The sequence below is a fragment of the Typopeltis vanoorti genome, chromosome 8 (genome assembly GCF_054136105.1).
Source record: "Typopeltis vanoorti isolate ZY-2024b chromosome 8, IOZ_Tvanoo_1.0, whole genome shotgun sequence".
Lineage (NCBI taxonomy): Eukaryota > Metazoa > Arthropoda > Arachnida > Uropygi > Thelyphonidae > Typopeltis > Typopeltis vanoorti.
The window spans coordinates 1,742,668-1,766,168 of record NC_143556.1 but is presented as its reverse complement, the minus strand read 5'-3'; the positions used below and the strand labels follow the sequence as shown (position 1 = coordinate 1,766,168).

At 34.0% G+C, this 23,501-nt stretch overlaps 1 protein-coding gene across 2 annotated transcripts in view; it reads right to left on the bottom strand.

The window, feature by feature from the left end:
• Positions 1–1,999: 1,999 nt before the first annotated feature.
• LOC150103676 (uncharacterized) overlaps positions 2,000–23,501 on the bottom strand; it is a 165,191-nt gene continuing 143,689 nt past the window's right edge. For both annotated transcript variants that reach the window (XM_090397045.1, XM_090397044.1), the window contains exons 7-8: positions 9,279–9,368; positions 2,000–2,382 (exon numbers count right to left, since the gene is read on the bottom strand). In XM_090397045.1, the coding sequence (XP_090253171.1) occupies positions 2,341–2,382; positions 9,279–9,368 (132 nt within the window). In that variant the 3' untranslated portion in view covers positions 2,000–2,340. The remainder of the gene's footprint in view (positions 2,383–9,278; positions 9,369–23,501) is intronic.

The following is a 23,501-nucleotide window of genomic DNA, read 5'->3' as shown; positions in this document are numbered from 1 at the left end:
AGAACTGAAACTGACCATCACTTAGTTTTAATTAGGATAAAAATGAATATCACATTAAAAAGAATAGTGCATAAGAAAGTTTTAAAAATAATGAAAGCTGAGCAGCTTTTGCAGGTAAACTGTAAACTCAAGTATACAAACATTATTGAGGAAAAATGAAACAGTTCGAAAACCAGTACCAAACCTTGGAGTCTCAGTGGCAAACTCTGAAGAAAACATTGATTGACTCGGCTAGAGAGGCATGTAGTGAAGTTGTTTGCAAGGATAGAACAATAAGAACACCATGATGGACACAAGAAGTTACAGAAGGAGTCCTGGAAAAAGTACAAAGCATACTGAAAGCTAGCAAATAAGTCAGCAAATGACCTAAAAGAATATAGAAGATAAATACAAGGAAGATGGCAAACTGCAGGCTATTGAAAATGGAGGAAAAAGTGCTGTGAAACGAATCAAAGATAATATGAAAACTGAAGATAAGGATATCATAGATGTCTGGAGTAATTACATTGAAAGTCTCTTGTTAAAAGAAAAAAGCCATGAAAAACTTGAAATGTAATAATATTCATCCAGAATGCTCAAATATGGAGGTATACAAGTTTTGCAGTGGTTACCCTGCATAATTCCGATGGCCTGGCCAGAATGTGAAATTACAGACTGGAGTAGAGCTCTCATATTTCTAATAAAAAAAAAAAATGAATGCGAGAATTACAAAAGAATTTCTCTACTAAGTTTCAGGTAAGATTTATGTCAAGAGAAGAGGACATGAAAAAATTAGTGAGTGGTTGTTACTAGATTAATGTAGAAGAAATTTTTCATAGACTGAGAGGAGTAGAACGAGACTATTCTTGGAGTCTGTGAGTAAGGAATGGTTATGAATTTAAAGAATGGTTTGATTATCTTGTGTGTAGGACAGTTGGACCTCCTGTGATGAATGTTTTGACTCCATCAAGGTCAAATTCTAACACAAATTTAAAAAACAATAACTCTGGTTTCTAACTAAATTATCTTTTTGGAACACTAGTCATAATCTTCTTCCACAAGGCACACCACATAAGTGATCTTAAGTCTTTCAGCATTATACAGTAATCTCTCAATTATCCAACCTTCAAATAATCAACCACTGAATAAGTTAGAGGATCATATGACTTCCGATACAGCACCATGTAATTCACAGTTAACAGACACCTCAATTATCCAATCAACACTGATTTCCCCCTGCGGTTGGATAACTAAGGGATTAGAGTAAATTAATACTAATATATTAAGACTTTTGAAAACATCATAAAGTATACTGTACATGCCATTGTTTGGAAAACAGATGCTCTGCTGAATCATACCAGCTGAAGCAGCATTATGTCTTAAACAGGATCCAAACCCATATCTTTCCAATGGAATGGCAAATGTTGGAACTGCCGTATGGAGGCAATTTGATTTGTAATGTGAAAAGGGGAGTTCTGTCTGAGTCATATACACTGCTCAAAACAATTAGAGAATATTTTAGTTTCTGTTATATAATTATAAATTTCTGCAAATAATAAGAATCACTATTAGATACTTTATACATGAATAAATATTTCTTACTTATGGATAGGGTGTAATTGATGAGATGTTGTTTAAATAATCAATATTTATTACAAATTGAAATAAATTTCAATTTGTTTTTATAAATTGAAATTTATTTCAATTTATAAAAATAATTTACATTTGTAAATTATTTTTATAACTTTATAATTTACAAGAAAACCAAAATATCCTCTAATTGTTTTGAGCAGTATATTTTCTGTAGTATCTATTGACTCTGTGAGAAAAATATTATTATTTTGATGTTTTTAAACTTTCTTATGAGAAATGTTTTGTACTGTTTTCATAAGCAATGTAATTGCCTGTATTTCAGTTAGAAATAATTTGTATTGTATGCATAGAATCACAAATTAAAGACATGTTTTGGTACCTTTTGATTCAGTGAACATGTCAGGAGTAAGTTTCAAACAACAAAACCTAATTTTTATTTATTTATTTTTGGTAAACATATCTAGTTTAGTAGATAAGTGTGAAATATATATCTGTACAAAAATATAAAAATCCATTCAAGAATATTATTATTTTATAACAACAGTGTAATTTGAAAGAGGAGTGCAGAAGCATCTCTCATAAATTATACCCAGACCACTTCAGAATTAAGCTATTAAATAATAATTGAGAGGTTATTATTTAATGTTCAAGAACCTTAAGTGCAAATAATAGACCAGAAGTTCATTAAAGAGGTTTAAAAATGCATCATAAATTGTAATTACATTGCTAGCTTGATTCTGCACAGTAAAATTATTACAAAATTCCCCCTCAGCCATAGAGAGCATAGACTTGATTATTTTGTACAAAATCCTGAAAAAATATATAAAAAAAAAGTTTAAACAATATTCTCCTGAAAACTAAACTAAGAAATATTATACATAAAAATTATCATTGTGAATAATAACACTTTTATTACATTTACAATTAACTGTAGAGAAACTAATAAATTTTAATCATATCTTCATTATCAGAATCTGTGATTGAATTATTTACTATATTCAAATTTTTATCAAGAACTTTCTGAGATTTTATATTTTAAGTGAGTTAGCATTAAGAATGAGCAAAAGGGGAAAAAATTAAAAGAAATAAAATGATACTTCTTGTAATATTTTTCTAGTGAGTTAGATAATACATTGTACTACACAAGAAATTATACTAAAATAGAATGGATACCCAAAGTTAAACTGCAAGGGTAAAAAAATTCATTATTTTAAAAAAGGCATTGAAAGAAACATATTCTAGGCCTTTTGTAGAATCCTCAAACTTCAACCACAACTGGATTTTAAATTACAATCTTGTACTGTTTTTGGCCCAATCATAGGTCTAATTACTTAAAGGATTTTTAGTATTACTATTGGGCTTATGATAGGGCCAAAAAGAGTATCAGTTGCAATTTAAAAACCAAGAAACCTATCAAGGAACAAATTTATGTAAATTACAAACATGAAACAGCAAGAATAAGACTATAACCCAACCAAGTATTAAATTATGAAATAAATGTGAATATGTAAATACATATATATATAATTTGAAACTCATGGAAAGCAAACAATATTAATAATTTCGTACAGCAGTATACTGTCAGTTTCAAGTGATTCGATTTGTTCCTGAAGAAGAGAAATTGTGCCGACATTGTTATGCTTAACCTCCCAACAGGCCATGACGTATATATATACATCCACGTTACCATGGATACGAAGTGTATATTAAAATTGTAATACCATTGATATTACATTGAAATATATGATGGATACGAACTGTAGAGGAGTGATGTATTTTATCCATATTAATGGCGACGTGGTTAATGGTGCTTGCTTTTTTTTTTTTTTATTTTTGCTTTAGTAGGGTTCTGTAGTTTACTACTGATGGTGAAAAGTTTGCTTTGTAATTAGAACATCTGAAGAAAATTTGATAGACTTATGGATATAATTTTAAGATTGTACAATTTTTAACGTTTCTTTGGGATGAGAAAACAAAATTTTGGCTGAATGAATAGGACACTATTCATTCAGCCAGAATCTTTCACATTTCAAGATTCTGCCATTGTGGATACTGCTGATGAAGGAAGATATCTTAATAATCAAGACACGAGGGACTTATGTTTTGAGATCACAATTTGTTTTCTCCATATTATAACACTAGCATAAGTAAACAATACAAGTTTGTATGTGTGTAGTTGCTTCATCACCAGCTACTTGTATAATGAGAGCAGTTTCCTTCGCTGTGTTACTCTCAATATCGCAATGCTGAGTGCACCTCCTAGAAAACTCTCTGTTAATAATCACTCCCCCAGCTAGATTTGACATTCATTAACATCTGATGAATGGGAAGAGAGGGAAACTCATGGAGACAATGAACTAATCAGAGGGAGAAATCATACTTCTCACCTACATATAGTAATATGGTATAAATGCATTTTTACCTTAGTACTTTACTTTCTCTGGTCTAGATGAATATTATTTCTTCCATAGAGATATCTATGGAATTATAATGTTGGTAATTATGAAGCTCTGAAGTCAACTAATATGAATACTGTGGATTAATGAACTAAGCAGAAAGAAGGTTGAGATTATTGGAATTGATTATAACGCATATGACAAAAGCAATGTACCAAGATTTAGGCAAATTGTGTTGTACATTTGTATACTGTAGTATCTTTCATTGCTGCAAACTGATAACCAATTAGAACAGGTAAAGAACAACTTAAAAATGGCTTGAACACTAGTAGTAACAGTTAACTACAATTAATTCTCACTACTACAACATGATAGAAACCAAACAACAGTTTGTCAAGGCTCACTTTTTCTTTAGAAATTATGTGAAATGATAACATATGAAGCTTTTTTTTTTGGTTGTCTATTACATTAAGAGCTGACTGTATACAGAAGTGAAATTTTACAGACAATAAATGCTCAGCTACATACAAAAAATCAATGAATGTTCAATAAGAGCTTTCTACTCTGGTGATCAAGAAAAGTACCACATTCCCTCTGCCCATTTTGCATTTTATATACGATAAATTAAAGATGCCAAGAAATTATATTCTTGGTTTAATCCTTTATCCAAGTGTAAGCATGCACAGTTTGCACCTGAGCTAACTTCAGGACTGGGCAACTTGTATATAGAAGTTAATGACTTCACATCACTTGCCTTAGTATCCCATAATGCAAAGTACATATCCTTAAGGACATATATGATACTATGCATTATGGGAAGGGTCACTATCTAGACCAGTTTTTAACCAATTACCGAGGTCTCATCAGTGGTAGCCAGACCCAGAAGTGATACCAAGGATGAAGTAATGCAAAAGTCATATTTCCATATACAAGTAGCCAAAAGGTGTCCTACCTTATTACTAATATACTCTGGATAAGGTAGATGGATAAGATAATATACCCCGGTAAGGTAGTACAACACCATATTCAGTCCTGAAGATATTTTCAGGTGCAAACTTTGTTTACTCACACTTGGATAAAGGATTAAACTACATTTATTATAGTCTAAGCAATTGAAAAATAAACTTTCAACATCTTTCTCTAAATCCAGTAATTTAATGAAAAAGGTGGCATACCTTTTGGCAACTCCTATAGGTAAAGATGATCTCGCTATTGCTTCTGCCTGGTATCTCCACCTCAGGGCCTGGCTCCCACTGAAGAGACCTCAATAAAGGTTGAAACTAGTCTGGGTAGTGGCCAATCCCTTAATGCATAATATTATACATATCCGCAAGGTGATGTGTTTTGTATTATGAGAATACTGGGATAGGAGTGTTGTTAGCTTGGTCCACCTTTGCTACGAGTTTCCCGGTGTTGTACTACCTTACCCCGGTAAGGTAGTACAACACCATATTCAGTCCTGAAGATATTGTCAGGTGCAAACTTTGTTTGCTCACACTTGGATAAAGGATTAAACTAAATTTATTATACTCTGGATTAGAGATATATATTGGAAGTTTTACCACTTGGTTATATTTCTTTAAATTTTATATACAATGTTCTTTTTTTCTACTACTATTTTACAATAACAAATTCTTCTAAAGATTTCTGATCCAATTTAAAACATCGTCATCATCACCAATTTCCTGATATGTATCCTGAAGCGGGTGTTCAGGCTACTATTGACAGCAATACCTGAATAAGTTTACATTATTGATTATCTCCTATCAACAATTTTTATCAAAATGCATTCATTACTTGTCAGCACTCCAATATTGTCAAGTCTAACATTTCATTCTTCCAAGACGCTTCTGACTGAATCAATCCATCTAGACCTTAGTCTTCCTCTGGGCCATCAAACACCTGTTCGGCTAACTTAGCCTCTTCTGTTTCGGTGGCCATACAACCTTAGATTAGTACAGTTCACATATTATTAAATGCCAGTAATGTTAAGTTCCTTCCTATGTCTTCATTTTTATATGATTCTGCCATTGAGGCAATTTATTCACTCACCTAATTGTTCTCAGATCTCTCATATTTGTGGTTTCTAATCTTTGATCAAGTGCTTTATTTCTACCCAACTCTCAGATCCATAACTTAAAATTGGTTTGAACACTATCTTGTATACTGTTTGTTGAGTATTTTGGCTAATTTCTCCCTTATTCCATATAAATTTATTCAACTAGCTCCTCACGATACCAGTTTTGCTTAATCTGTTGTCTATTTCCAAATTTAATTTGCCATCCTTTTTACTACACACTGTCTAAATAGCTGAAATATGTTACTTGTTGTATAGGTTCTCCATTCATAATGCAGTTGAAGTTTTCTATGTTCCTATGCCTATTTTCATAGTTTTGTTTTTATCACTGATTTCCATGCCAAATTTGTTACAGGTGTCATTCAATTTAGTTAGAGAATCCTGTAGACTTGCACTAGATGAGTTTTAGGAGTACATCATCATCTGTAAAAGCAAAGAACTAAGGTTGATATCTCTGATTCTAATATCTGGTTTAATGGTACTCTCTTTCATAATGTGATCCATATAGATGATGAATAAGAGTGGAGATAATGTTCCATTTATCCCATATAAATGTAGTTTTTTGAAAAGTTTTTTTCTGGGCACCTTGTCGTATGCCTTTTCCAGATCTACAAAACATAAGTACAGATCATTCTCATATTTCCATGATTTCTCAACTATTTGCCACAAAGTGAAAATCTTATCTTGACAACTTTTATTTGGCCTGAACCCAGCTCACTCTTCTCCAAGTTTCTCTTCCACAATTTTTCTCAACCCTCTTTTCAAGTATGCATACATAAATCTTGCCTGAACACTTAGTAGAGAAATTCTGATGTAATTCTCACATTTTGCATTATTACCTTTTTTATAGAAGAGAACTATTAGATATCTAATCCAATCATCTAGAAACCAACCTTCTGACCAAGTCCTCTGAATTATGTAGTGCAACCCCTGAAAAACTTTAATACCCCCATGTTTTAGCATTTCTCATTGGATATCATCTACCCCAGTAGAAAATTTTGAAGAGGAATGCAGACAGGAGTACATATCAATATTTGAGATAGAAAAAGTCATCAAAAACTTGAAATGTGAAAAGACAACAATTATTCTGTCACTGCTTGTTTCATTTAACAGTCTTTCAAAATAATCATTCCAGACATCCAGGATATCTTTATCTTCAGTTTTCATGTCACTTTTATCATCTTTAATTTCTTTTACAATTCTTTCTTCTATTTCTAAGCTTTTCAATAACCTTAAAATATATATATATATATATATATATATATATAATCCAGCATGAAAATTTCGCAACCATACACAGTGTGGCAGTTAAGTAATGAGAAAATTATTATATGAAAACAAAGAACTATATCTGGAACTCTCAATCACACAGATTCAAAATAATCTCAAAGTTTACATGTGTCGACAGGTGTTCAAAGGCATGGTGGAAGTCCTGAACAGGAATATCCTTCAGTGTCTGGGTCACACCGAGTAGGATGCCCTCAATATTGCTGAAGTGCTTCCCTTTCAAGGTGCAATTCATCTTTAGGAAGAGGGAGGGGTTTGATCACACAGATCGACTTCGAAGCCAGAAACTGCTTCCCAGGTAGTGCACAGTGTGCAGGTGCACTGTCGTGCAACAGAAATCAATTGTTGTTGTGGAACAGTTCTTTCCTGACTAGTCGCATGTGGGAATAGAGATGTTGCATTACTCCTAAATAATACTGACCGTTCACTGTAGTTCTTTAGTGGAACTGCAGTGGATAATTCCATCAGCATTGAAAAAAAAAATGATGACAACTGTCTTGACATTTGATTTTTGCAACCTGAATTTCTTCTGTTGATGCTCTGACATTTCATTTCTGGATCAAACTGAAAACACCAACTTTCATCACCAGTGATAATTCTTTGCAACACATCACAATCTTGATCAACTGCATGGATGAAAGTTTGACAACATGCAACCTGGTGCTCTCTCTTTCTCTGTTCATGTGTCAAGTTGTGCAGCACACAAATCTCAAACAAATCGCCTTCTCATGCAAATCTCTTTCTAAGACTAATCTGGCCGTTTCCTTACCAATGCCAAGCTGTACAACTAAGTGTGTCTCTGACATGCTCCACTCACACACTTATTTCAACAGTTGCCACACCAAAACTGATGTGACACCTGACTCAAAAGTTGTACCTGCAATTACGACATACTCTAATGATCAATACTATAAACACATTTGTTACTTTTATTCAAAGGGGGCTGTCCTGCAAAAAATCGATTATTCTGTAAAAAATCCTGTAAAAAATCGGTGAAAATGGATTATAAATCTCACAAACCACTGGGATAATCTTCTAAGGTACTATTAATGCATCAATCCAAGTAGATCTTTAGAGATCTTGTGGGTCTTTTTCCTTATCGTCCTAGCATCAAATAACTGTTTTCTTAACCTTTCCTCTCCAATTTTGTTAAAGTGACCATACGCCACATTAGCTCTGCTTATGCCTTATACTAGTCTTTGATCAACTGTTTATTTCTAACCCAATTCTCATTTCAATAGGTTAAAATGGATTTGAACACTATCTTATATATTGCTAGTTTAGTGTTTTAAGTTATTTCTCTCTTATTCCATATAACTTTATTCAATTGACTCCCAGTCAAGACAGCTTTGCTTATTCTATTATCTATTTCCATATTTAACTGGTATCTTCACTAACAGTTGTGTCTAAATTGCTGAAATGTTTTGTTTGTTCTATAGGTTCTCCATCAAGATGTAGTTGATCTTTTTCATGTTCCTGCATATTTTCAAGTTTTTGTCTTATTATTGCTGATTTTCTTGAACTTTGACATTACACAAATTATTCAATTTAGTTAAAACACACGAAGAATATTATTTTGTTTATTTAGCTGCATAGAGTAAAGAAATGAGTTGAATATTCTCATTTGATATCTGATTTAATGATATTTTGCTTCATAAATGTGATCCAATTTCTGTTTCAAATGAAAAAGTATTCCTAAGAAAGTGGGCAGAATATTTAAAATAAGCATACAACAGTTCAAAACTAACTGATCATAACTAATATAAAATTAGTGGAAAGAGAAGAGTGAGAAGTGATGGCATAAAACCAGAGCAAACTACTTGGTGGTAAAAAACTACAATTTACAGTATACTTACTATCAGATATATTAGTTTTTCAGTACAAGTGTTTTGCCTTAGTCTATTTTATGTGCTTTTTTTTAATGAACATGAAATAAAATTACTTACCTTTTTTTTATACAAGTGCACAGCACACTTTTTGATTGTGCAGTGCAATTGATGATAATCTAGTATTTCTGTATTGCCACTGTAAACATACTGAAAATAAACACAATTAAATATATTACATTTTTCAGAGTGAAGAAATACAAAAAATACATGACACTGAAAATTAACATGATTCATTTATCACATAAGACTATCTTAAAAACTTAAACAATTTTAAATATTAACCAAGTCAGCATACAATGTGATAAAATATACAGGAGCATGATACTTTGTCTGCTTTCAATATAATTTTCCCCAGCTTGAATAAATACAAGCACTGCTGAGTGGATGAAGTTCCCACTATGACACAAAGCAAGCTGTGAGTTGCACTCATCTGAAAGGTCTTCAAGTTTTAAGGCAGCAGTTGATTTTCATATAATGTTATCATATTAAAGTAAGTTTCACAGTTTACACATGGAACAAAATTTATATAGAATTTATTCAAAAACTCCAATATATTTCAATGCATGGATAGGCTTATGTGTTGGTCACACATGTTGAATTGGATTTAAACGATACTGATGCGAACACAGATTGATAAGAAAATAACTATTTATTAACTTAAAAGCTAATATTTTGCTGGTATTATATCCAGCATCTTCAGAGCACACAAACCAAGTTTGTTACAAACGCGAGACAACCACAATTCGGTGTAACAGTGGGGCTAGTATAAGTAATTGCAGTGTGCAACACAAGACTAAAGTCCTAATACGGCACCATATAAGTTATAAAAAACAAACACAAAAATAAAATAAATAAAAAAAAACAGTAGTCCAAAGTTTTGAAAAAAAAAACAGATATATGCTACTCGCCGAGAACTTTCAAAAATAAATTCATCCATCAGTGCATTATGTGATATACTATCTGACATTTTGAATCCAGAGCTATGGGATATCCTGGAGAGAATCTCCGACTCTACAGCCAATAAAGAATTCGCTAAAGTTAAAAACTGGCACCAGAAGAAATTTGAATTCCTCCAGAAACACAGTGCTATGCAGTGGCTGCAATTACATCAAGATGATGTTGTTGTGAACTTATCATTGTTAACCTTAACTAAAGAAGCCACGAGTGCATTAAGTCATGGACACAATTTTGCACTTACTCCTAAAGAAGTTCCAAAAACCAAAATAATGGCTTCCGTTGAACGTGGAATATATGCCCTGCCTCCAGCAATAGCCAATAATATCAGGTTAGACGTGGCCAATATCCTAATTCATTCCAAGTCTCCCAAAAATAATATCCCACATAAAGAAATAATGGCTCTAAAAGAGCTACGCAATAATAACCACATCGCAATAACCAAATCAGACAAAGGAAACGCAACTGTAGTAATGGATACAACAGAATATGAAAGCAAAATGCACACACTTCTCCAAGACTGGTCAACATATCAAATTATAGATCGAGATCCCACCAACTCACAAAAGAATAAAGTGTGCAAGCTATTGAACAAAGTCACTTCCTGGCCAAAAGAAACAGTCAACAAACTCAAACCTTTTCACGTTAACATACACCCAGAATATATGGAGCTCCAAAAATCCACAAACAAGGTATACCTTTACGCCCTATTGTAGATAGCATAAACAGTCCTACATATAAACTAGCTAAACATTTAGCCCAACTACTAGCCACTTGCACAAACAATTCTCCCTCTTTTGTTAAAAATTCTACATACCTAAAAAGTATTTTAGAAAACTGCACCTTAAATGGTTCAGACCTAATGGCGAGTTTTGATATCACCTCATTATTCACTAATGTACCATTGACTGAAACACTTAACTTACCATATTCACAATTTCCCCCTGATATATTTCAGCTATTTAAATTCACAGTACAGACAGGTTATTTTACATGGAAAGGGAAAATATACAAACAATTAGATTGGACAGCTATGGGATCCCCCCCTTTCTCCTCCCTTAGCCAACTTCTAGACAGAACATCTAGAAAAGCTAGCTATCAACACAGCCAATTTCAAACCTAGTCTCTGGCTACGCTATGTTGATGATGTGTTTGCTATTTGGCCACATGGCCCAGACACACTGAATACATTTTTAGTGCATCTAAATAGCCAGCACCCTAAAATCCACTTTACAATGGAACTAAAAGCCAATGACTGCCTGCCCTTCCTGGACACACTGATCACATGTCTTCCAGATGGTTCCTTATCATTTTCGGTTTATAGAAAACCCACATACAGGGAGATGTTTACACAAACAATCACACCATCACCCTTCTCAACAATATGGTATCTTAAAAACACTAACCCATAGAGCTAGAGCAATCTGTTCCAATGACATTGCTCTCAGTGCTGAACTTTCTCATCTGCGCCACACAACTTCCTAACCAGTGGCTATAATCCCCACAAGATATATAAAATACTAAATGCTACCCAGAAATCCCCCAATTATCTACCACAGAAGCCTAAAACGAAACTATCACCATCCCATACATTAAAGGCACATCTGAAAAGATATCTAGGGTGTTTAAAAACACCAACTGTGCACTGCATTTAAACCTTATGTGAAATTGGCAACTCTCATCCGTTCACCTAAGGACGGATTCACTCCTTTATCACATCCAGGAGTCTATGAAGTGCCCTGTTCTTGTCATCGAGCCTACTACGGACAGACAGGAAGAACTGTGGACATCTGCATCAGTGAACACAAAAAATATATCCGGCACTTTCGGTATGGCAAGTAGGGTCTGGCAGACTATGCTGCTTTGGATACCCCAGCACACAGGATCAATTGGAAAAAAACAAAGGTACTGCACAGAAGCTTCTACAAGTCAGAGAGGTTGTTCCTGGAATCAACAGAAGCCTTAAAACATACTCCAAACCTTAACAAGTATAGCTGCATAAATCTACCAAAGATTTGGGAGACAGTCACCACTTGAAAGACCGTTTATATCAGAGTGGGATTAAAACCCACAGTCAACCAAAGTAATAAGCAGTTCAGAAGAAAGAAAGAAAAATCTATTGATATGTTTCTTGATCAGGAGATTATATCTTGGGAAAAGAAGGGTGAGGAAGACTGTTCCCGAGGATAGGTAAATCAGAGGAAAGAAAACAACATGTTGATTTGGCAGGTCTAATGCTGGAATGTTGATGAAATGTTGACTATAGGCATTTTTGCAGGCTTAAAGAAGAGTGAAATGATAGAAGTAAGTCAATTTAGAACAATGCCTTTACATATGATAGAAACAAAATGTCTATGAGAAAGGACCTGGAATGAGCTTATGAGAGAGAGAGAGATGTGAAGGGGGGGGGGGAGCATCTATTAACTGAATTGTCCTTTTTGATAGCATCAATTATTTTTAGAGGAGGTTTCTGGTGTATCACCTTTGATCCACTAAACTTCAAAGATTAATGGATCAGGATTTATAGAGTAGCTGTTGTACAGATATGAAGTAGTGTCATGAGTGGATAAGGACATTAAGTTTTTGGAGACTGATGAAGATGTGTTTATTCCAGGAAGGATTTTTTGATTTGCAAGTTGACCAAAGAAGCAAAATAAAAACTGTGTTGTGGGAGAACTAATATTCAGAAGGTTGTTCTCAGCACACCAGAGAATTGCAAGCAGATCAGTATTTAAGGCACTGGTTATGGAAGATCATGCAGTTTATAGTGTCTGAGCACTACAAGGAAAGCCAAATGAAGGACAAAATTAGAGTGTACTGTTATTAAAAAATAAATAATAATAATAATTAAAACAGACAGGATTTGAGGGGAATGAAAGGTCGTTTATATGATGGACAAATATTGTAGGTAAAAGTACAGTGTACCAAGATAGTGCATAACTGTTGGAAAAATGTAAAGAGAAGAAACAAAACTACAAAATAATCACACTAAATAACGTTTATATTATGTAAATATTTCATCTTATGTATCATAAGACATTATCAGTACAACTAGTGAACAACAATAGGAATTAAATTCAAAAAACAGTAGTGTGCATGGATTAAAAACTATTAGGATAAAATTAAAATTACTTAAATTAAATTAAAATATAGCAGATAAATTATTTAATGCAGTTGAGGATAACAATTTCCCCAACTTTTGAAATAGTGAGACAGTCATTCCGATTAAGATTAGGCTTATGAAGTAAATATAGATCCACATATAAATGTTCAAGTTTATATGTGGAGTTATATAGTAGCTTGGTGTTTTTCCATTGGATCCTGCAGTTAGCAATTCCATGTTGTGCAAGGCCAGATTTGTGAGGCTTGATGTGGTCTTGATGTTCAGAGATACGTTTATAGATCTTCCTGTTTGTCCATAGTAGGACAAGTTGCACGAACATGGTACCTCATATACGCCAGGTAGCATCATTGGTGAGAGTTTGTCTTTTAGAGAAGGTAGCAATAAGTTGATTCCCCTCCCCCCCCCATAATTTTTGCCACATGTTCAGAGATGTTTTTAATATATGGTATAGGAATCCTGTGGGCTGCTTCTTGTCTGGGTTGATTTGTAGGCGAGTGGTTAATTATTTTTTTGAGTTGTTATTGGATTATATCAATGTAGTAGGGCTGTTTCTTTGATAATTTCCAATTCTTGTTTTAAAGATTCTTCAGAACAAATCTTGCATGCTCTGGATACTCAAGACTTTATGATGCCATGTTTTTGGGATGGATGATGAGCTTTAATACAGTTGAGTTGTTATCCTCAACTGTATTAAATGATTTATCTGCATTTTTTAATTTAAGTAATTTTAACTTTAGCCCAATAGTTTTTAACCCATGAACACGTGAGTGAATATGTAGTGGGATTCCAATTTAAGCATGCGCACTTTTTTTTTAAAATTTAATTCCTATTGTTGTTTGTTAGTTGTACTGGATGACATCTTATGATACATAAGACAAAATATTTACATAATAAAAAAGTTATTTACTGTGGCATACATATTATTCTATAGTTATGGATACCCCCACAGGTTTCACTATATATAAAAAGTATATAGAGAAGCTGTCCATTATAACATAGTGAGTGAATAGTGAGGGAAAATCAACAATCTAAATAAAAATGGTGGGAAGCCAGCCATAAAATGAGGTGGATTGATAATCATCTATGACACACCTTGAGGTTACTTTAAACAATTCTATGATTTGTGTTCTTAAAATGGGCATAATGCCTTTTCTAGGCACATATAATGCATGAAATTTTCAAGTTTTACTAAGGTGAAAAGATACACTTAAAAATTTATTTTTTATGTGAATCCCATGATAGGCTACAAAAAGCTATATAAGTACAATAGTATTAGTGGATAGATAGGTTTATGGTTCACTAGCACAAGGATAATAAGTAATTACTGCATCATGACCAAGGTTATAGCAGTGCACAAAGTAAAATCAATAGCTAAATAAATAAGTAAATAACATTTTATGTACAAGCAAACATACTTAAAAGTTGTTGTTTTCCGGTAGCATCCTCTAGCAAGAGGGTTGCAGCAGATGAGCAGCTCTTCTCCATTTCTCTCTGTCTGTCGCTTCCATCATTCTTAAACCAGTCCATTCCACGATGTCATTAAACCACTCTCTAGTTGGTCTTCCACGTCTTCTCTTCCCCTCAACTTTCCCTTGTAATATAGTTCTTGTCAGGTGTCCCGATGAACCTCGCAGAAGATGTCCTGCAAATCTAGTCTTTCTTTGCATAATATTCTTTAACAGTGTTCTTTCCATCCCAACTCGTCTTAAAACTTCTTCATTTGATATTCTTTCTGTATAGCTAATCTTTTCCATCTTTCTATAACACCACATTTCCAATGCATTAATTCTTTCCATATCTCTCTTTCTTAGTGTCCATGACTCACTTCCATAACTTGCAATACTCCAAACTGTTGCTTTAACTATTCCAATTCTAACGCCTATTTTAGTGTTCTTGTTTATTAAAATCCTCTTCATTTCCATAAATGCCGATTTAGCTTTGCCTATTCTATTTCTAATGTCCAACTCTGAAGTTCCTTTCTCTGAGATCCAGCTACCTAAATATTGAAATCTTTCCACTTCTTCTAAAATCTTTCCTCCACATCTTATTTTTACATTATCTCCTATTTTTCTACCCATTATCATTATCTTGGTCTTTTTTGTGTTAATTCTTAGTCCATACTCTTTACAAGAGTTTTCAATTCTTTGAATAATTTGCTGTAACCCATTTTCAATTTCTGCCATCACTACTACATCATCCGCATATCTTAAGTTATTAATGATTCTTCCGTTTATTTTTATTCCTTCTTCTACATCCTCAAGTGCCTCTAAACATTTGTTCACTATAAAAGTTAAACAATAATGGTGATAACTTGCATCCTTGTCTGACTCTCCACCAGGAATTCTTCTGTTTCCTCTCCATTTACTCATACTGATGCTATTTGTGACCAATATAACTCTTTAAAATTTCCAAGTCATAAGAGTCAATGTCAGTATTTTCTAGAATGTCAAAAAGCCTTTCATGTTTCACTGTATCAAATGCCTTTTCAAAATCTAGAAATCCCAAAAACAACTTTCCACCATGGTTTAGTGTTTTCTCCCCAATAATTCTTAGACAAGTTATAGCCTCTCTAGTTCCTCTATTGGTTCTGAATCCAAACTGTTCCTCGTTCATTTCTTTTTCTATTTTATTCCTAATTCTCTCTAAAATTATTTGCACCATAATTTTTGCTGTGTGAGTTATAAGACTTATCGTTCTAAAATTGTTACAGTCTAAAACTCCCGTCTTTTTTGGAATGGGGATAAAAATTAATCTTCTAAACTCCTCTGGTAATTCTTGTCCTTTCATAAATTCCGTTAATAATTTGCCATAACACTTCCATACCTTTTTCACCTATATTCCTTATAAGTTCTATCTGTATACCATCTATTCCAGGGGATTTTCCTTCTTTCATCTTTTGAATTGCTAGATTCAATTCCTCCCTCATGATGCACAGTCTCTGCCCACTTAAAAGTTAAACAAAATAATTTATATATATATATACACTTGTAAACAGGATATCTAAAAAGTATGGACCCAATGGTAAAAATATGATTTTCTTTACATGTGAAAAATGGCATTAACACTAGATGAAAAAGTGGAGACAGTGCTTAGTGGTGTCAGGTGAATTTAATGCTAGACATTCTGAAAGGAATCCAATAATGTACAGCACAGTTGGGAAACCGTCTCTTTAAATTTCTTCACAGTTGTGAAGAAATTTAAAGAGAGGATTTGTCGCCAACAAGCACTAATGTGGTCACTCTTCTGTAAATGAAGTCACTTGAATTGGAGTGATTTCCAAGCTTCATTCAGTGTTAATGCTATTTTCACCTGTAAATAAAAACATATTTTTACCACTGGTTTCAAACTTTTTGGACACCCTGTTTTGTTTTTTGTTCCCTTCCAGAAGCTAATTTATTTCCTGCATGCTCCATCGCATACAATGCATATATTACAGGTGGCTTCCAAGTATTGATTAACATATATATTTTTGTATCAATATTCATATTTGCATTTATATTTTTATATCTATATATACATATTCTGACTCCTACATCCATATTTAAATTTTTATATATACATATATTTACACTACTCCTTATCAAAATTGGAGATGTTAATATCAGTCTTTACATTATGCAGATGATGTTATACTTTTAAATAAATCCAGTACAAGTCTGCAAGATTCCCTAACTAAATTGAATAACTGTTGTAATAGATATGATATGAAGGTCAGCTATAACAAGACAAAGATGATGAAAATAGGCAGAAACACTGAAATATCAACTGCATCATGAATGGAGAACCTATAGAACAAGTAAAACATTTCAGATACTTTAGCCAAATTTTTAGTGAAGATGATAAATTAAATATGGAAATTCTTTAAAAAGAACCAACAGAAACAGAATCAACAAAGTCGGTATGGTAAAAAGTCAACTGAATAAATTTATATGGAATAAGAGAGAAATTAGTCAAAATACTAAATGAGCTGCATACAAGACAGTGTTCAAACCAGTTTTAACTTATGGATCTGAGAGGTCGGATAAAAATAAAACACTTGACCAAAGATTAGAGACCAGAGATATGAGAGTCCTGAGAAAGATTAGGGGCATGAACATCAATGGCAATATCATATTAAAAACAAGGATATTAGGAAAGAACTTGACGTTCTTAGCAATCCAGGAATGTGCTGGCAGAGGTACATTAAGGCACTATAAGACTGGTACATCGAGCTCACTCTCTGTGCTCCATTGTCTTAGGAAATAAATAACATCAGGTCCACCTTTCTTGCTAACTATAGGATTTCCTTACTAACAGTCCAAAGAAATAGTTAACATGAAGAATAGCGACACAGTACCTTCTGTGTCAGAAGTAATACAGAAACTACTCAGATCTGTTGGCCGATAGATGTACTTTTGCCCTAACAAGTAACAAGATTTCTGTTTTTTTAGGTTTTGAAAAAATAGACTCCTGGGTGAGCAAAAGGCAGAATTTCAAATTAGTTATCACTTATGATATTTTGGCCAAACTGATGGACTGGAAACTTCTAAATGAATGCATAAGTCTCTGTGGTTTGCAGTTCTATAGATAGTTTCCGGTATTGAGACCATATGTTTTAAGATGATTAATGAAATTAATAAAATATAAACTAATAAGTTTTGTAGTCATCAGATTTGCATCATCAGGGATATTAACAAAACTTATACAGAAAAGAGACCAAAAATAATTAATTACATATACAATGGTATCCAAAAGCTAAGGATGAACTAGAGTTTTACTTGTATACCCTCTGTCCAAAAAGAAACCGAACTTTTGATGGAAAATAAAACATGGGCCAATTATAATTATTCAAATCATTTATTTCAATCAATACACTCCCTCAGCTTTGATAAAGTGTTTGGCATGGTCAATTAATACATTAAACGAGTTTAACAAAATTTTTGTGTTGTATCCTTTCACGAAGGAGTGAGAGAGATGTCTTGAAATAAATATTTTTAGCCCGTCTTGAATTGAATTGATGTTTAAAATACAGGAACTTAGGAATTATAAAGTTATCTCGACATCTTTTTAAAAATGTGAGATGATTTAGTAACCTTGCTTTTTTGATTTTAAGAGTTCAAAACGGCATACCTTTATTTCTGTATCACCATTGATTCTATTCATAATGAGCATGTATTTTCTTGATCACAGAACTAACGTAAATAACTATTTGGGAACATTGATCAAGTGAATAATACACGTATCGTGTGTACATGATTTACTAGTTGTTGCTAAGGAACGTTCTATTGTTAGCATTAAAGTTCATTTCTTATGTGTTCAGAGATCTAATTAGAGTTTTCCATATCTCTGGAAGATATGGTTCCTGTTAAGGTTATCTGTAGTGCGTGCGACTGTAGCTGCTTCTTTAAACATTCGAGAGTTGTAGTCTTCTTCTATGTAAGGGGTACAACTTTTGTCCCACTCAATGATGTGGTTTGTTATGGAGAAACGTGATGACATGCCTGATATATCTTGTCTGTTGTTTTTAACATAACCGATGTGTTCCTTCTGTCTAATCTCGAGGCTTCTTGAAGTCTGGCCAATGTCACTTGAACCACACGAGCATGGGATATTGTAGACTCCAGCATACTTATAGAAAGGATGTGTATCTTTTGGAGATCGTAGTAGTTTACGAATTGTTTCTATAGGTTTGAATGTCACTCTTATTTTGTGTGGTTTGAGGAGATTAGTGAGTTTGTTAGAAATACTGCTCATATATGGAATGGTGATTGTTGTAATATATTGAGTGTCTTCTCGTTCTCTTTGTGGTAGCTCAGAGAAAAGGATTTTGTTGACGAGTCTTTGTGGGTAGCTATTCAAGGCGAGGTTATTAGATATCAATGTTAATTCATCTTGGAGGTCCTTTTCATCTGTTGTATTGCAGACAGCTCATTTCTTTAGTATGTGTACTATGCTGAGTTTGTGAGAAATGTGGTGTGAGGAGCTGAAATGTAGATTACGTCCTGTATTCGTAGGTTTCCTGTAGACTGATAGGTTCATAAGGTCATTAATTTGCTTCTTAATTAAGATGTCTAAGAATGGCAGTTGTTTATCTTTTTCAAGTTCTAGAGTAAATTTAATAGAATGGTGAAAGGAGTTGAAATGAGTTTTTTATATATCGGTTTTTGGGATACTGTTGAGGGTTCGTGGTTACTGCTGCTTGAATGTTTTCAATGGTGTCTTATAGCTTTCCTTTCATCAGCAAATGAAGTGGGGGGAAGAGAAAGAAGTCGCAGGGTGCTAAATCAGGTGAATGATCAAACACACAAACTTGGTTTTTGCTCAAAAACTGTCTCACAATGTTTGAAAGATGAGATGCTGCATTATCGTGCAAAAGTGAAAAGCTGCCTGCATCACGATATTCATGCCGTACGCGACGAATTTTCGCTAACAATTGCTTCAAAACTTTGAGATAAAACTCGTCATTGACCGTTTGGCCAGGCAGAACGAATTCTTTGTGGATAATGCCCTTGGAATCATAGAAACAAATCAGCATTGTCTTTATTTTGACTTCTCCAAGTGACTGTTTTTTGGATACCCCCCCCTCTTCTGATGGTCTCTGAAGCTTTGTTTCGGGCTTATACTCAAAACACCACATTTCATCACCCATAACAATCGTTTCAAAGACGTCCTTGCAGTGTTCAATTCGATACATTTTTTGGTCGTCGGTCAACTTGTAGGGAACAAATTGCGAATTCAATTTATGAAGGCCCTAACTCTCGGTCAAAATGTTGTGCACAGTTTGATTTTGGAATTCCCAGTTCATCTTCAATCAATCTCATGGACAATTTTGATGAAATCACACACTTTTTGGATGTTAACTTCCCTCAGTCCAGTTTTTGGATGGCCCGGCTTTTCATTGTCCTCAAGCTTCTCACGACCCTTTGAAATCGCTTAAACCACTCGTAAACTTGAGTACGGAATAAGCATTCATCATCGTATGCTTTTTTGAAGCATTTGATGCGTTTTGGTAAAACGTTTACCAAGTTTAACACAAAAGCCAATTGCAGCTCTCTGTTTGAAACTCATTTTCCAATCGTTCGTCAAAACACGCTGTCACTCTTGGCACTATAACTCGGCTTCTAATGAAACAAATGTCATAAAACAGTTGACACAATACTAATGAGGGTTGCTGCTTTCGACAACAAAAAAGATACAACAGATGGTGCCACTAGTTTCTTCTATTTTCGAAAAGCTTGTTTTTGTTTTAAACAGAGGGTGTATATGAAAAGATTTTCATGACTACAGCCAAATCTGAACAAATTTATTGCAAGCACGCTAACAAATTATATTACACAAAAAATGTGTTATAAATTTCATACAAATTAAATTGCAATATATTTTTGGCAAAAGTTATGAATTTCCTAAGGATGTAGTTAAGGAATTAATGTACAGCGCTTATAGAAAACTATGTAGAGACATGTCCAACCTGAACTGAGATGCAGCTCTGACAATGTCATGCCATGCTTAGCACCAAGTGATTCAGGACTTCTTAAGGCAAACTGGTGCACTCTTCCTTCAGAGTAAGGATAAGACCTTAATTGTTTTCTGGAGGGGAATTTCGAGCAGCAATTCATCTCCCTATTGTGTCTCAAACGTATTCTATGGAACTGAGATCTGGAGAGTATGGTAGCCACTTGATTCGTTTAATATTTTCGGTCTCCAGAAGTATCTCCGCTGCTTGTACAGAATGTGGCACTGCCATCAATAAAAATGAATTTCTCGCCTAAAGCACCACAGAACAATCAAACATGACATGAAAGAACTTCACTGCATCATCGTTCATCAGTCATAGTTCTTTTTTCTGAACTTGTATCTCAGTGCATCTATTAAAGATAATACCTCCTCACACCATGAACCCAGTAGTGCTGTACCTATCCATTTCAAGAACTTTCTCACAATGGTAAGCAGTACCACTTTAATGGCAGATCAAGCACTGTCTAGAATCGGAGGAAAGACTAAAATGACTCATTTGTAACACTAGCCAACTGGTGTCCTGTCCAATGTTTATGGATACAACACCACTGAAAATGTGCTCTATGATGAGCTGTGGATAAAGGGATGGAGACTACAGGCTTTCAGGTGTATTGGCCTACTTGTCGTAGATGTCTTGCCACAGTTTGTCGAGATATCTGCATAGTGCTTGAATGGAGTTGACTTGCAAGCTAACCTGTCGTAGTGCATTGATTATGTTTTGCTGTTATAACCAAAAATCTGTCTTCATGCTACATAGTAGAGCAAAGGTTACCTCTTAGCAAACATCTGGAACACATTCCATTGGTTTGAAACACTGCCCGAAGCATGGATGCCATGCTAAGTGAGATTCTAAATTCTGGCAATATCAGTAATTGCACCTTCTTCATCTATTCCAATAATTCATCCTCATGTGAAATCATTTAGATGATGTCTTTGAGACATTACAAGACATTAAAGTCATCATCATCAAATTCCTGACATGTATCCTCAAGGGGTGTATATTAAAGTTAGCAATCTTATTCTTTCATGAAAACAGCTTCCTTCAAACACAATTCACTTAGCGGTGGCCATTTGCCTTTTATTCTATTGAGCGCTAACAAGTGACCACCTTGCAAGTGATTCAAAAATTTGAATGTGTAGTTGCTTTATACTCACAATCATCAGTTGTACAAATTGCAACAAGCTGATTCGTCTGAATTTGTGATTTTAATCTTCAGAAATAGTGTCTGTCCTTAGGTTTTGGACATCAGTGTATTTAGATGTTATCAGAACTTCATAATTCATACATATCAATAAATGGCCAGAATAAAAACATTAAAGGAAAACGACCCAGAGGAAGACCAAGATATAGGTGGATTGATACGGTACAAAGTGCCTTAGACGATAGAAATATAAGATCTGATAATGTTGGAGTCTTGACAAGTAACAGACTGATTTGGAGGAAAATTGTAGATAGGAAGTTAGTAATGATGTAATTTTTTCATGTAGTACTGTCATATCCTGTACACCCCTTGAGGGTACATGGCAGGAATTTGATGATGATGATGATGAATTAATTACTGCATAGATCTGTTGGAACAATGCTAGTTGCGGCCGTCACATTCTGATAGTATAGCACATATCATATCCTAGGTCTGCAGAAGTTATATTTTTAATGAAAGCAGACCACACTTGGTGTAGGATTAAGCCTTGCTTTTTGTTACATTGTGTGGGATCAGGAGCATTTCACAGGCTTCCTTGAACTTTCTTGTAAAACAATATGATCAATACATAACGTTTTTTTGTTTGTTGCCAAACCTGATTTATGCTGTCTTCATTTTTCCACATCTCTTACTTCCTAAGACAGGCGAAAATCTCTCCAATCTTCATGTTAAACATACATAGCAAATTTCCATTCTTCATTCATACCTAGGGATGACACAATGGATCTGCTTGTAAATCTTTCCCCACCAGATACACCAAGACTATTCAAACACTGTACAAACAACACTTTTTTTTTTCTATATTCAGGACAAATACTGGGAACAAAAAGAACTTACCTCACTGTCTCCAGCTTTGGCCAACCCTTTGGAAAATTTCAAAATGAATGCTATTAAAAACCATTACGAGAAACCAAAAACTTGTTTACATTACATTGACGATATTTTTGTTATTCGATCAGGAACAATGGATGACTTAATTCACTTCAAAGACTATCTGAACAACTTGTATCCCAATATAAAATTCATTTTGAACTGGAAGATCACAAAAAATTACCATTCCTTGATATCCTTAAAAAAGAATATCCTTTTCAGTATACAGAAAACCTACTGCAACTGGAAGATTTTTTTACATGCCACTTCATACCATTATCCAATACAAAAGATAGGCATGATTAAAATATTATGAGATAGAGCATACAAAATGTCCAGTAAACCGGAATGAAGAACTACACTATCTGAGGCATAACGTCATCCTCGATGGTTATTATTATTATAAGAGACCACCAGGAAGCCAGAGACTCATCGAGGGAGGCCACATACTACACACACCCATGCCAGCTATCATACTAATTCTTGAATTCATTCACACTGCTTGCACTCGCAACATCCAAAGGCAATCCATTCCAACCATGCACCATCCTCTGAGAGAAAAATCTAGCTCTCAGACCCTTCATTCTCAACTTCCAAGGATGCCTTCTTGTCCTTTCCCACCCTCAATAAATTGAA